This window comes from Nerophis ophidion, linkage group LG03 (assembly GCF_033978795.1).
Source record: "Nerophis ophidion isolate RoL-2023_Sa linkage group LG03, RoL_Noph_v1.0, whole genome shotgun sequence".
Classification (NCBI taxonomy): domain Eukaryota; kingdom Metazoa; phylum Chordata; class Actinopteri; order Syngnathiformes; family Syngnathidae; genus Nerophis; species Nerophis ophidion.
Window position 1 is genome coordinate 5,616,748 of NC_084613.1, and position 15,275 is coordinate 5,632,022.

The 15,275-nt window shown below is 43.3% G+C and overlaps 1 protein-coding gene across 1 annotated transcript in view; it reads left to right on the forward strand.

Annotated features, from left to right (window-relative positions):
* ppil4 (peptidylprolyl isomerase (cyclophilin)-like 4) overlaps nt 1-15,275 on the forward strand; it is a 47,189-nt gene that overhangs the window by 10,562 nt on the left and 21,352 nt on the right. The window contains exons 3-9 of the mRNA XM_061894088.1: nt 119-183; nt 2,268-2,385; nt 6,629-6,771; nt 6,868-6,964; nt 10,647-10,763; nt 10,827-10,951; nt 12,665-12,731. Of these exons, the coding sequence (XP_061750072.1) occupies nt 119-183; nt 2,268-2,385; nt 6,629-6,771; nt 6,868-6,964; nt 10,647-10,763; nt 10,827-10,951; nt 12,665-12,731 (732 nt within the window). The remainder of the gene's footprint in view (nt 1-118; nt 184-2,267; nt 2,386-6,628; nt 6,772-6,867; nt 6,965-10,646; nt 10,764-10,826; nt 10,952-12,664; nt 12,732-15,275) is intronic.

The window sequence follows — 15,275 nt, forward strand, 5'->3', positions numbered from 1 at the left end:
AACGATTTAGCATTCCTAACAGCTGACAGTATTCGTAGGCAACCTTAAACTTCTAATCTGTGCATGTTTGGAGTTGTTAATCCTAATATAGTCAACCCCTTTTCTTTTTCTTTTACAGAGAGACTTTATTGTCCAAACTGGTGACCCCACTGGTACCGGCCGTGGTGGCGAGTCAATCTACTGGTGGGTCATCTTTATCAATTTACAGTAGATCCTCCGCTATTGGGTCACGGTTATTGGACGCACCCATGAAGAGCATCCTGCTGAATTCATATCTGCAGCACTCTTGTTTTTTTTTCCCACTATGGGTGTTAGGATAGTGTTTTTGTTTCATCATTTATACACAATGCAATGGTTTATTGTCCAATATACATAAAAAAAATATTGTTTTTAGTTATGTTTTGCTACTGTATGTAAAATCTGCAACCACAGAACGTGTCCACTGTGGGATAAATAAAGACTGTTTTATCCTAATTTATCATTTAAAAAAGAACTTACAACTTAAAAGCCTACTGAAACCCACTAATACCGACCACGCAGTCTGATGAAATCTTAACAAAGTTTACTAAATTACCATTTTACATTTCCCGCGGAGTTTCTTGTTGAAAACGTCGCGGAATGATGAGGCGTGCGCGTGACGTCTCGGGTTGGAGGGGACATATTAGCCCAGAACAACACACGGCTAAAAGTCGTCTGTTTTTATCGCATTATTAAACAGTAATTTGGACATCTGTGTTGCTGAATCTTTTGCAATTTGTTCAATTAATAATGGAGACGTCAAAGAAGAATGCTGTTGGTGGAAAGCGGTGGATTGCAGCTGCCTTTTAGCACCGAAACACAGCCGGTGTTTCTTTGTTGTGAAGCTTTAACACAGAGCGGTCAAGCAAACATGTTTCTCTACGTCAACCAGCAAGTTTCTGGATGGGAAAAGTTGTGATATTAAGTCGGCTCTTACCGGAGACTTCAGTGGATTGCGCAACCTCATCCTGCAGCTCAAAAAGGCAGCCGTGATCTTGGCTTCTCTCAGAGACACTGGTGTTCACCGCAGCCATCCGACTTTCAGGTATGACTTTACAATCTCACTAAAACACTATTAAAACAATAAGCAGATAAGGGATCTTCCAGAATTATCCTAGTAAATGTGTTTAATTACATCTGAAACACTGCCTGGAGCTGTCAATCAATCAATCAATCAATGTTCATTTATATAGCCCCAAATCACAAATATCTCAAAGGACTGCACAAATCATTATGACTACAACATCCTCAGAAGAACCCACAAAAGAGCAAGGAAAACTCACACCCAGTGGGCAGGGAGAATTCACATCCAGTGGGACGCCAGTGACAATGCTGACTATGAGAAACCTTGGAGAGGACCTCAGATGTGGGCAACCCCCCCCCCCTCTAGGGGACCGAAAGCAATGGATGTCGAGCGGGTCTAACATGATACTGTGAAAGTTCAATCCATAGTGGCTCCAACACAGCCGCGAGAGTTCAGTTCAAGCGGATCCAAGACAGCAGCGAGAGTCCCGTCCACAGGAAACCCTCTCAAGCGGAGGCGGATCAGCAGCGTAGAGATGTCCCCAACCAATACACAGGCGAGCGGTCCATCCTGGGTCCCGACTCTGGACAGCCAGTACTTCATCCATGGTCATCGGACCGGACCCCCTCCACGAGGGAGGGGGGGACATAGGAGAAAGAAAAAAAGCGGCAGATCAACTGGTCTAAAAAGGTCTATTTAAATGCTAGAGTATACAGATGAGTTTTAAGGTGAGACTTAAATGCTTCTTTTTTTTTCTAGTACTTCACTCTAAACGTCCTCATCCACGAAACTTTCATCCTCGCTCAAATTAATGGGGAAATTGTCGCTTTGTTAGTCCGAATAGCTCTTGCTGCTGGAGGCTATGATTATAAACAATGTTCAGATGTGAGGAGCCTTACAACCCGTGACATCACGCGCACATCGTCTGCTACTTCCGGTACAGGCAAGACTTTTTTATTAGCGGCCAAAAGTTGCAAACTTTATCGTCGATGTTCTCTACTAAATCCTTTCAGCAATATCGCAACATGATCAAGTATGACACATAGAATGGACCTGCTATCCCCGTTTGAATAAGAAAATCTCATTTCAGTAGGCCTTTTAAGCAAGGAAAATACATTTTGAATATTTATGGGTGAGGGCATGAATAGGAGGGGATCTACCGTAGCTTACTTTCCTCAAAAGTGGCATTGTGGTGACACTAATGTCCTTTCTTGTGTGTTATCAGCAAGTTGTACGGGGACCAAGCCCGCTTTTTCGATGCCGAGAAAGCCCCGCGTATTAAACACAGGAAAAAGGGGACAGTGTCTATGGTCAACAATGGCAGCGACCAGCATGGGTCACAGGTGAGTACATCGGTACCTCGGTGTTCTTACACTCCACGTTCCGTACAATTCTGTTGTGGATAAACATTTTGACCAACGGTTTTCGCATACCATTTCAGTTATCGTACAACAAACTAGTCCGTCTGCTGTTTTTCACGACACAGAAACAAAAAATCCCAATGCGTCCGATTGTTAACTTGTTTTTCGCGATGTGTCTTTGTTACAAAACGTGCCCCTGTTAGCCTGCTCTCAACCCGGAAGTCAAATTGTCCCCAGCTGCCCCGCCCCTCTATGACATCATCACTGGTGGACTAAGCAAAGTACAAGCTGGGGCTATTCCTACCCCTTCTGCCTCTATGCTCATCGCCGCCAACAAACGCCTTCAATTAAAGTCTGTGTAGCCTTTTTATTTGTCGTTATGCACTTCACATCGTTTTCTGCATGGACAACCATAATTGAGTTTGAGTTTATTTCGAACATGCAAGCATACAACATGATACATCACAATTTCCAGTTTCTCTTTTCAACGTGTTCGAAAAGGAGGAGGAAGAAGCAGAGCTTATTTAATCCGACCCCTTTTCTTTACATAACAGCTGCTAAAACTTTTGTTCACTTCCTGTTCTCAATGTATTCACAACGTATACTCCATAAGTAATAAGTAATCACAATACAAATAAATAAATAATTGCTTAAATTTTAATCCATACGATGAGATAAATCAGATTATTTTGAGAATGAATGAGTGAGTAAAATCAGAATGTTTATCATGGTTCTTCATTTTTGTACTTTGTTAACACTTCCAGTTTGACGAGTTTCTTGAAGTGGATCATATTAGTGCATTGTTTGATTGCTTTGCTTAATCCATTCCATAATTTAATTCCACATACTGATATACTGAAGGTTTTAAGTGTTGTACGTGCATACAAATGTTTTAAATTACATTTTTCTCTAAGATTATATTTCCCTTCTTTTGTTGAGAAGAATTGTTGTATATTCTTGGGAAGCAGGTTATAGTTTGCTTTATGTATAATCTTAGCTGTAATAATTATCTACAAAACATGCTTTGTGTTCATATTTGTGGTTTGTCTGAAAAGGATTACCTTTAATTCCTAGGTCCATATCTTTTTATTTCAACTTGGCGGAAGGTTCTCATGGTTCTGCGTTGCGCTCGCCTGCATTGCCCAGAGGATCTTTAAAGATGTAGTTTACTTCTCACACTGCAAAAAGTCAGTGTTCAAAAACAAGAAAAAAAAAAATACAAAAATGAGGGGTATTTTACTTGAACGAAGCAAAATTATCTGCCAATAGAACAAGAAAATTTGGCTTGTCAAGACTTTCCAAAACAAGTAAAATTGGCTAACTTCAATGAACCCAAAAATACCTTAAAATAAGTATATTCTCACTAATAAGTCCTACTATACGAGTACGTATTTTCTATTGTTTCATTGAAAATAAAACGACAAAGTCTATTTGGCTGTCGTCTGTTTTAATATGAGAAACAATTGTGTCAAAGTCACGATTTTGTTTTACATTCTTGAAATAAGAAAGTCTTACTTTAAAAAGTAGTTTTATACTTGTGAGTGTTGATGACACAGCTTTGCAACATTTGATATTCTCGTTTCAAGCATGTTTTACTCAATATAGGTCATCAAATCTCAGCTACAAGCTGTAATATCTTACTGAGATCATTTAGGACCTAAACCCTTAAAACAAGTAAAACACTCTAACATAAAATCTTATGTATGGCCGCGCAAGTCCCAGGATGCCCAAAATGTCCATAACACACCCAGCTGAGTCCCATGGGGCGGGGGGGATGAAAGTTGGAAAAGTCAGCAAAAGTCCCAAAAATATTCAAAATACCTACACAGGTTCGAGTCCCACAAGTTCCGTCGCCGGCCGGGATGCTCAATATGTCCACAACGCGCCCTGCAAAGTCCCACGGGAAGGTGGGGAGAAAAGTCGGGGAAATGTTCAAAAGTCCCACCCGGGTTTGAGTGTGCACCCAAACTCAAACTCGAACCCGGTTGGGACTCGAACCTGGGTAGGTATTTTGAAAATTTTGGGGGACTTTTGCCGACTTTTCTCATTTTTCCCCCCTACTTCCCGTGGGACTTTGCTAGGTGCGTTTTGGACATTTTTTGTATCCCGGGATTTGTGTGGGACTCGTGGGACTTGAACCCCGGGGAGGTATTTTGGACACAATTGGGACTTTTGAACATTTTGGCCGCCTTTTCCCCCTCTTTTTCCCCGCTTTTCTGTGCACCATTGCTGGGTGTGTTTTGGACACTTGGACAAAAATAGTTTCAAGCATATTTTACTCAAAATAGGTCATAAAATGTCGGAAACAAGCAGTAATATCTTACTGAGATCATTTAGGAGCAAAACCCTTAAAACAAGTAAAAGACTCTAACATAAAATCTTATGTATGGCCGCGCAAGTCCCAGGATACCCAAAATGTCCATAACACACCCAACCGAGTCCCATGGGGCGGGGGGGATGAAAGTTGGAAAAGTCAGCAAAAGTCCCAAAAATGTTCAAAATACCTACACAGGTTCGAGTCCCACAAGTTCCGCCGCCGGCCGGGATGCCCAGAATGTCCAAAACGCGCCCTGCAAAGTCCCACGGGAAGGTGTGGAGAAAAGTCGGGTAAATGTTCAAAAGTCCCATCCGGGTTTGAGTGTGCACCCAAACTCAAACTCGAACCCGGTTGGGACTCGAACCTGGGTAGGTATTTTGAAAATTTTGGGGGACTTTTGCCGACTTTTCTCATTTTTCCCCCCTACTTCCCGTGGGACTTTGCTGGGTGCGTTTTGGACATTTTTTGTATCCCGGGATTTGTGTGGCCGGCGGCGGGACTCGTGGGACTGGAACCCCGGGGAGGTATTTTGGACACATTTGGGACTTTTGAACATTTTGGCCGCCTTTTTCCCCGCTTTTCTGTGCACCATTCCTGGGTGTGTTTTGGACACTTGGACAAAAATAGTTTCAAGCATATTTTACTCAAAATAGGTCATAAAATGTCGGAAACAAGCAGTAGTATCTTACTGAGATCATTTAGGAGCAAAACCCTTCAAACAAGTAAAAGACTCTAACATAAAATCTGCTTAGTGAGAAGAACTATCTTACCAGACAGAAAATAAGCAAATATCACCCTTATTTAGGATATTTCATCTTACTTAGATTTCAGTTTTTGCAGTGCAGACTAGCCAACCTCCATAGCGGCACTAAAAAAACTACATGACCACGTTCTCCTTTGATAGCAGCACAAGTCGAGGCAGTACTGTGAGAGGAAATAGCGCGATATTATTAATACATCTTGGTTTTTGTGAGTTACAGTATTTTTCGGACTATAAGTCGCAGTTTTTTTCATAGTTTGGCCGGGGGTGCGACATATACTCCGGAGCGACTTGTGTGTGAAATTATTAACACATTACCGTAAAATATCAAATATTATTTATCTCATTCGCGGAAGAGACGAAGAAAATGTCAGCAATCGTCACATACACGTCAATCAATAAGAATTCGGCTGGGGGGGGTCATGGCAGAAGTGCATTGTGGGTCATGGGATGCTAACGGCTAACTGCTATATGCTACTGCCGTAGCTATTAAAATGGATCATTTCAATGTTGGCGGTAACTTATAAAAACTGAGAAGGGCTGAACAAAAATGGCGTTGAAAAGAAAATCATGTACTGCAGATTACAAGCTGGATGTAGTGAAATATGCAGCAGAAAACGACAAGAGGAAGCGACGCATACCTTTGGAGTTGGCAGAATTGTTTAGAAGCGACTTCGAGGACAAAAATGTTATGGGATTTATTGATTAGCAGTGACAGTTTGTTTGGTAAAGGTATAGCATGTTCTATATGTTATAGTTATTTGAATGACTCTTACCATAATATGTTAGCTTAACATACCAAGCACCTTCTCAGTTGGTTATTTATGCCTCATATAACGTACACTTATGTTCACTATTCTTTATTTATTTTAAATTTCCTTTCAAATGTCTATTCTTGGTGTTGGGTTTTATCCAATAAATTTCCCCCAAAAATGCGACTTATACTCCAGTGCGACGTATATGTTTTTTTCCTTCTTTATTATGCATTTTTGGCCCGTGCAACGTATACTCCGGAGCGATTTATAATCTGAAAAATACGGTAGTTGGTATTCCGTCTTCAACAAAAACCCTTTGGAACTGATTGCCAACAGAAACTGAGGGACCAATGTAATATTATTCCAAAGCAGTGATGAATTTCTTCTTCCCAGTTCCTTATTACAACCGCTGAGAACCTGGACTATCTGGACGGCGTGCATACTGTTTTTGGTGAGGTTTCAGAGGGCTTCGACATCTTGGCTAAGATCAATGAGACTTTTGTCGATGCAGACTTCGTACCATTTCAGGACATCAGGTCAGTTCTGACTCCAATGAATGGGCCACTGAGTCAGATTTAAAAGGCGCCACAAAGCTTTACAACACGGATGAATGACGTGTCATGTGACTTCAGGATAAACCACACTGTGATACTCGATGACCCCTTTGACGACCCCCCCGATCTACCGGTGCCTGATCGATCCCCTGATCCAACTCAACAGCAGCTAGATGTAAGTACACATTTTCTGCTTTGGGACTTAAAGTAAACCACACCAGTTCAAAACAACTACAAATCGACCAGATGTTTCTTGCTATTGTGGTGCGAGCTTACACAATGTTGGCGTTAAAGGGGAACATTATCACCAGACCTATGTAAGCGTCAATATATACCTTGAAGGTGCAGAAAAAAGACCATCTATTTTTTTAACCGATTTCCGAAATCTAAATGGGTGAATTTTGGCGAATTAAACGCCTTTCTGTTTATCGCGCTGGAAGCGATGACGTCAGAATGTGACGTCGCCGAGGTAACACACCCACCATTTTCATTTTCAACACATTACAAACACCGGGTCTCAGCTCTGTTATTTTCCGTTTTTTGGACTATTTTTTGGAACCTTGGAGACATCATGCCTCGACGGTGTGTTGTCGGAGGGTGTAACAACACTAACAGGGAGGGATTCAAGTTGCACCACTGGCCCGAAGATGCCAAAGTGTCTGACGCCAGACCCCCATTGAATGTGCCAGAGTTTCTCCACATTTGACCGGCGATGCTAAGGCAGGACATGGCACAGAGATGTATGGATAACCTGCAAATGCATTTGCAACGATAGTCAACGAAATCAGAAAGGTGAGTTTTGTTGATGTTGACTGCCAGCTAATCGATGCTAACATGCTACGCTAATCGATGCTAACATGCTATGTACCGGCGGTGCTAAAGCAGACATGGAACAGAGATGTATGGATAACCTGTAGATGCATTTGCAACTATATTACGTTTCCTTCCACCCACATTTAATGCGAAACAAACACTTACTAATCGACGGATTTAAGTTGCTCCAGTGTCAAAAGATGCGAAAGTCCTGATCGTTTGGTCCGCACATTTTACCGGTGATGCTAACCCAGCTATTTCGGCCATGCTATGGGTATGAATAGCGTCAATAGCTATCCGCTCAATATCAATCAATCAATCAATGTTTACTTATATAGCCCTAAATCACTAGTGTCTCAAAGGGCTGCACAAACCACTACGACATCCTCGGTAGGCCCACATAAGGGCAAGGAAAACTCACACCCAGTTGGACATCGGTGACAATAATGACCCAGTGGGACGTCGGTGACAATGATGACTATGAGAACCTTGGAGAGGAGGAAAGCAATGGATGTCGAGCGGGTCTAACATGATACTGTGAAAGTTCAATCCATAATGGATCCAACACAGTCGCGAGAGTCCAGTCCAAAGCGGATCCAACACAGCAGCGAGAGTCCCGTTGAGTTTCAGTTTCTTCTTCAATACTTTTATACTCCAACCATCTGTTTCAATACATGCGTAATCTGTTGAATCGCTTATGTCGCTGAAATCCGAGTTTGAATCCGAGCTAATGTCGCTATATCTTGCTGTGCTATTCCCATTGTTTGTTTACATTGGCAGCACTGTGTGACGTCACAGGGAAATGGATAGTGGTTTCGAAGATAGCGAAAATAAGGCACTTTAAAGCTTATTTAGGGATATTCCAAGACCGGTAAAATTTTGAAAAAAAATTCAAAAAATACAACAAGCCACTGGGAACTGATTTGTATTGTTTTAACCCTTTTGAAATTGTGATAATGTTCCCCTTTAACGCACTTTTTTTGTCTTTTCACGCGTTGAAATCAGTAAGGACGTACTTTTCCGGAAATCCACGCGTCCCCGGGACACGGATTTTCTTTTTTGTTTACCGACCTGTCAAAACTCTGGTTGCTTATTTTTTTAATCGATTATTGCTTTTCACTGGTGTTTTGTTTTGTTTATATGTGCCGGTGTTGTGACAAAATGTGATTGCCTGCAAAAAAGTGATTTTCCTTGGCAGGAGCTTGCAACTCTGACTAAACCTGTATTGCTTGTCTTCTTGGTCTGTCCACAGTGGATTACCAGGTGTTAGACAAACACTTTATCTTCATGTTATTGTAACGCTACGTGTTTGACAATATTTAAGACTGTATCAAGTCCGGAAAATGACAGTTTTGCCTTTTGAGATTTAAAGGAGTGTTGTTAGTCCCATGTTGATGTGATAAAACCTCTTTCTTGTTTGGAAGATACATACAATTGTAACTGTTATTTCTTACCGTTCATAATACATATTTATAAAGGGTTTGGATGTACCCCTTGGCATACCTTCAAGTACCCCCAGGTGTACGCGTACCCCCATTTGAGAACCACTGACATGGATCAACATCAAGTACCTACTCTACTGTTTAATTGTTGAAATACACTTCAAATCTATTTTTGGCAGCAGCAAAGTTGTATTTTGGGTAGATATTTGCTCTAAAAATGGTATTTCACCAAGTAAACAGTACAGTAGGTACTGTTTACTGACTTTTTTCCCAGATGGCGCTGCTGTAGTGGCTGCTGTTGGCAGGAGCTCTGTGCTCTTGTATCATCCTTTTGTTTTCATGTGTTATTATATTTTTTTGCCTTTTGGTCCGGGACCCTTTGGGACTGTGTGACAAGGGGTGGCACTTTCGTGACCTCTTTTTTGTGGACTTCTGGATCTGCCTCCCGGGAGCCTTTTGGCCATGGAGACCAGCTGCTGGGTCTCTACCACACCGGAGTCGGTCTGGAGTGACTGGAGGAGATGCGGATGAGGGAACAAGGCTGCAGAGGCTTCACAGTGTCTTGGCTGGGTGAGCAGGTGTCGGACACCTCAGTCTCCTTGGACGTATCCTCGCTCATCCATGCGGACTGGACACTGGCCGAGAGTGGAGTCGGCTGTCTTGGTTGCTTTGATGGGTCTGCTCCTGTCTCTGGTCATGCTCCCTCCACCCCAGCGGACGATGGCGTGGAACACCGCAGAGGCCACCACAGTGGATATGTTTCTTTTACTTTTTATTCATAGCTGTGTGTAGAAGTGTCTGCTTGTATCTGCTGCTTTAATGTATTTAATGTCCTCTGTGTTCTTTGATGTTTCCCTCTTACACACATGTAAGAGGGATGTGTACTATGGCTATGAGTTGTTGTTTTTTTTCCCTTGGCCTCAGTCTACACCCTCTCTCCAGGGCCCAGGCTAAGACCGATTTTTTTAATTTTATTTTAATCTTCTATTCCCCCCCCTTGTTTACCTGTATCTCACCTTTTTTGTAAGGGGCGCTGGAAACCGGCAGACCCGTCAGCAATCCTGTTCTGTCTCCATGTAATGTTTGTCTGATTTTGAATGGGATTGTGCTGAAAATTGTAATTTTCCTGACGGAACAAATAAAGTACTATCTAATCTAATCTAATGATGTTGATATATGTAATGCTCATAAGGGTTTTCTAGTCAAATATGCAAAGTTGAGATGTGTCAGTGGTCCTAGTCAGCCAAAGAACTTTGATTTTTTTGGGTGGCCGCGGTAAAATTTAGATCCATGAAGGAAAGAAGAATGTGAATGAATGTTTGTAACTGAATACATTTACATATGTTATTTTGTTTTAATGAATGAAGTAACGTTTATGAAAACCTTTTTCCAAAACACAATATAGAATGTGAGATATAAAGGATAATGCATACATTTATCATTTGTTTTCAAAATGCTTACAAAAACGTGGGACCCCTAAAATGTACTGCGGGACCCCATTGTCATGACTTGATGGGGTCTAACACTGCTTCTAGTTGACAAGGCAAGTATATCGCGCTGTGAAAGCTAAAAAGCTGCTATTTGTCTTTGATGGGAGAGCAGAGTGGTCGCATCGGAGCCGAAGAAGTCATAGACGATGCCGACGGGAAAGCAGCTGAAGAAGTGGAGGAGAGGCTCAACGCAAAAGAAGCTAAAACTCGAGCCATCCTACTGGAGATGGTGAGGAAGTCCAAGCCTCAAGCAAAGTTCCCAAACCTTCAAGCATGCGTGTCATTCCTCTAGGTGGGCGACCTCCCCGATGCAGACGTCAAGCCGCCAGAGAATGTCCTGTTTGTCTGCAAACTCAACCCGGTCACCACCGACGAGGACCTGGAAATAATCTTCTCCCGCTTTGGACACATTAAAAGGTGAAACTGGAGTTAAAGAATAGAGTTTTATTGTCATTATTGCAGTGAACAGGTTCAAAGAACAACAAAATTGGGGCAGATCCCTAAGGTGCATACACAATAATTTAGTAATATAAATAGTAAAAAAGATAAAGAAGATATGTATCTATATATATGTATATATCCACACACATGCATACATCCATATATATTACATATATATACATATATAAAACTGTTCTGATTCTGATATATATTTACACATATATATATATATATACACACACACAGTGGGGCAAAAAAGTATTTAGTCAGCCAGCGATTGTGCAAGTTCTCCCACTTAAAATGATGACAGAGGTCTGTAATTTTCATCATAGGTACACTTCAACTGTGAGAGACAGAATGTGAAATAAAAATCCAGGAATTCCCATTGTAGGAATTTTAAAGAATTTATTTGTAAATTATGGTGGAAAATAAGTATTTGGTCAACCATTCAAAGGAGGTTTTGGCTCAAAATCTCACGATACATGGCCCCATTCATTCTTTCTTTCCTTAACACGGATCAATCGTCCTGTCCCCTTAGCAGAAAAACAGCCCCAAAGCATGATGTTTCCACCCCCATGCTTCACAGTAGGTGTGGTGTTCTTGGGATGCAACTCAGTATTCTTCTTCCTCCAAACACGACCAGTTGAGTTTATACCAAAAATGGATACAGAGGATTGGGAGAATGTCATGTGGTCAGATGAAACCAAAATAGAACTTTTCGGTATAAACTCAACTGGTCGTGTTTGGAGGAAGAAGAATACTGAGTTGCATCCCAAGAACACCATACCTACTGTGAAGCATGGGGGTGGAAACATCATGCTTTGGGCTGTTTTTCATGCCAAGGGGACAGGACGATTGATCCGTGTTAAGGAACGAATGGACGGGGCCATGTATCGTGAGATTTTGAGCCAAAACCTCCTTTGAATGGTTGACCAAATATTTATTTTCCACCATAATTTGAAAATAAATTCTTTAAAATTCCTACAATGTGAATTTTCTTTCACATTCTGTCTCTCACAGTTGAAGTGTACCTATGATGAAAATTGCAGACCTCTTTCATCCTTTGAAGTGGGAGAACTTGCACAATCGCTGGCTGACTAAATACTTTTTTGCCCCACTATATATAGGTGTGTGTGTGTGTGTGTGTGTGTGTGTGTGTGTGTGTGTGTGTGTGTGTGTGTGTGTGTGTGTGTGTGTGTGTGTGCGTGCGTGCGTGCGTGCGTGCGTGCGTGCGTGCGTGCGTGCGTGCGTGCGTGCGTGCGTGCGTGCGTGCGTGCGTGCGTGCGTGCGTGCGTGCGTGCGTGCGTGCGTGCGTGCGTGCGTGCGTGCGTGCGTGCGTGCGTGCGTGCGTGCGTGCGTGCGTGCGTGCGTGCGTGCGTGCGTGCGTGCGTGCGTGCGTGCGTGCGTGCGTGCGTGCGTGCGTGCGTGCGTGCGTGCGTGCGTGCGTGCGTGCGTGCGTGCGTGCGTGCGTGCGTGCGTGCGTGCGTGCGTGCGTGCGTGCGTGCGTGCGTGCGTGCGTGCGTGCGTGCGTGCGTGCGTGCGTGCGTGCGCGCGCGCGCGCGCGCGCGCGTGCGTGCGTGCGTGCGTGCGTGCGTGCGTGCGTGCGTGCGTGCGTCTGTATATATATAATATATTATCATGGAAATATTACTGTGGTCATCCTTTCATGCTGCTTTCTGTTCGGTGCAGTTGTGAGATCATTCGAGACTGGAAGAGTGGAGACTCCCTCTGCTACGCTTTCATTGAATTTGAAAAGGTGAGTGTTAGATTCATACCAAAGCTTTTTATAGGATTAGAATTGTGATGAAAAGGGGAATCATTCAACAATCACTATCAGCATTGATGTGGCCAACCCTGCCTCTATATCTTCCTGGTATTGGATCGATACCCCCATTTGCAGTATCGCCCAGAGAATTCCGCTATTCTTTCAGTCAAAGTGGTGTTTTTTTTTAATTTGTTTTGTTTATTGATAAAACTGTTAAAACAATGCGTATTGTTCGAGGTGGGTTGCTGTCGAATGTGTTGGTCATGTCCGTTGCTTCTAGTGACATCCAAAATGCTCGGAAGTTAAATGCTGCTGTAAAACAAGACAACACAAATAGGTTTTATTTGTGATTTTGTTTGTTTTTGTTTTTTTAAGTAACACGTGTGAATTGTGAATTGTATTTATATAGCGCTTTTCTCTAGTGACTCAAAGCGCTTTACATAGTGAAACCCAATATCTAAGTTACGTTTAAACCAGTGTGGGTGGCACTGGGAGCAGGTGGGTAAAGTGTCTTGCCCAAGGACACAACGGCAGTGACTAGGGTGGCGGAAGCGGGAATCGAACCTGCAACCCTGAAGTTGCTGGCACGGCCACTCTACCAACCGAGCTATGCTATGTAATTGTTCGCTCTGTGGAGCTCACCATTTTTTCAACATATGGAAGAAAGATATCCTCCATAAGAGAGAAAGCAGAACATTGTCTTGGATCCAAGGTTAAAGAATTCTTGGAATAGGTGGTGGTTAGAAAGTCGACGCATGCCCACTTTCGGAATTCGTTTTAAGAACTTTGCAGCCTCTGCGATGGGTAAGTGATGAAAAATCGCTTGTCATTGAAAAAGATCGCTTGTCATTGAAAAAGTATTTACAGAGCTCTTTATCTATTTTATGGAGTTAATCATTGAACTGGCACCCAATGTTATTGAAAAAAGTATTGATTTTGAATCGAGAATTCCGAATCAAATCGTTACCCTCAAAAATTTAATCCTGTGGTGCCCAAACTTACTTCTTTCTTCTGTTTCAAGCTAGCTTAGAGGTTAGCTTTGCAATTAGCATGCCTCCCCCTGCTTGCTCTCGGTATGTAACATAATATTAAAGTTTTTGCTTCTCTGCAGAGACAAAGACCGTGGGTGACTAACAAGAGCATTCACTCGGTTTCTTTCAGAGGGGTCAAGTTTTATGCATTTTTCATACATCGTTTTCACTTAGTTCTGCATGTACATAACAGTAACGACAATTATACATATTAATAAAATACCTAAAGAAAATATCTGTAGATACATCCATCCATCTTCTTCTGCTTATCCGAGGTCGGGTCGCGGGGGCAACAGCCTAAGCAGGGAAACCCAGACTTCCCTCTCCCCAGCCACTTCGTCTAGCTCTTCCCGGGGGATCCCGAGGCGTTCCCAGGCCAGCCGGGAGACATAGTCTTCCCAACGTGTCCTGGGTCTTCCCCGTGGCCTCCTACCGGTTGGACGTGCCATAAACACCTCCCTAGGGAGGCGTTCGGGTGGCATCCTGACCAGATGCCCGAACCACCTCATCTGGCTCCTCTCGATGTGGAGGAGCAGCGGCTTTACTTCGCTGCTGTCTTGGATCCGCATGAACTGAACTCTCGCGGCTGTGTTGGAGCCACTATGGATTGAACTTTCACAGTATCATGTTAGACCCGCTCGACATCCATTGCTTTCGGTCCCCAAAGGGGGGGGGGGCGTTGCCCACATCTGAGGTCCTCTCCAAGGTTTCTCATTGTCAGCATTGTCACTGGCGTCCCACTGGATGTGAATTCTCCCTGCCCACTGGGTGTGAGTTTTCCTTGCCCTTTTGTGGGTTCTTCCGAGGATGTTGTAGTCGTAATGATTTGTGCAGTCCTTTGAGACATTTGTGATTTGGGGCTATATAAATAAACATTGATTGATTGATTGATTGATTGATTCGAGTTCCTCCCTGATAGCAGAGCTTCTCACCCTATCTCTAAGGGAGAGACCCGCCACACGGCGGAGGAAACTCATTTGGGCCGCTTGTACCCGTGATCTTATCCTTTCGATCATGACCCAAGCTCATGACCATAGGTGAGGATGGGAACGTAGATCGGCCGGTAAATTGAGAGCTTTGCCTTCCGGCTCAGCTCCTTCTTCACCACAACGGATCGGTACAACGTCCGCATTACTGAAGACGCCGCACCGATCCGCCTGTCGATCTCACCATCCACTCTTCCCTCACTCGTGAACAAGACTCCTAGGTACTTGAACTCCTCCACTTGGGGCAGGGTCTCCTCCCCAACCCGGAGATGGCACTCCACCCTTTTCCGGGCGAGAACCATGGACTCGGACTTGGAGGTGCTGATTCTCATTCCGGTCGCTTCACACTCGGCTGCGAACCGATCCAGTGAGAGCTGAAGATCCCGGTCAGATGAAGCCATCAGGACCACATCATCTGCAAAAAGCAGAGACCTAATCCTGCGGTCACCAAACCGGAACCCCTCAACGCCTTGACTGCGCCTAGAAATTCTGTCCATAAAAGTTATGAACAGAATCGG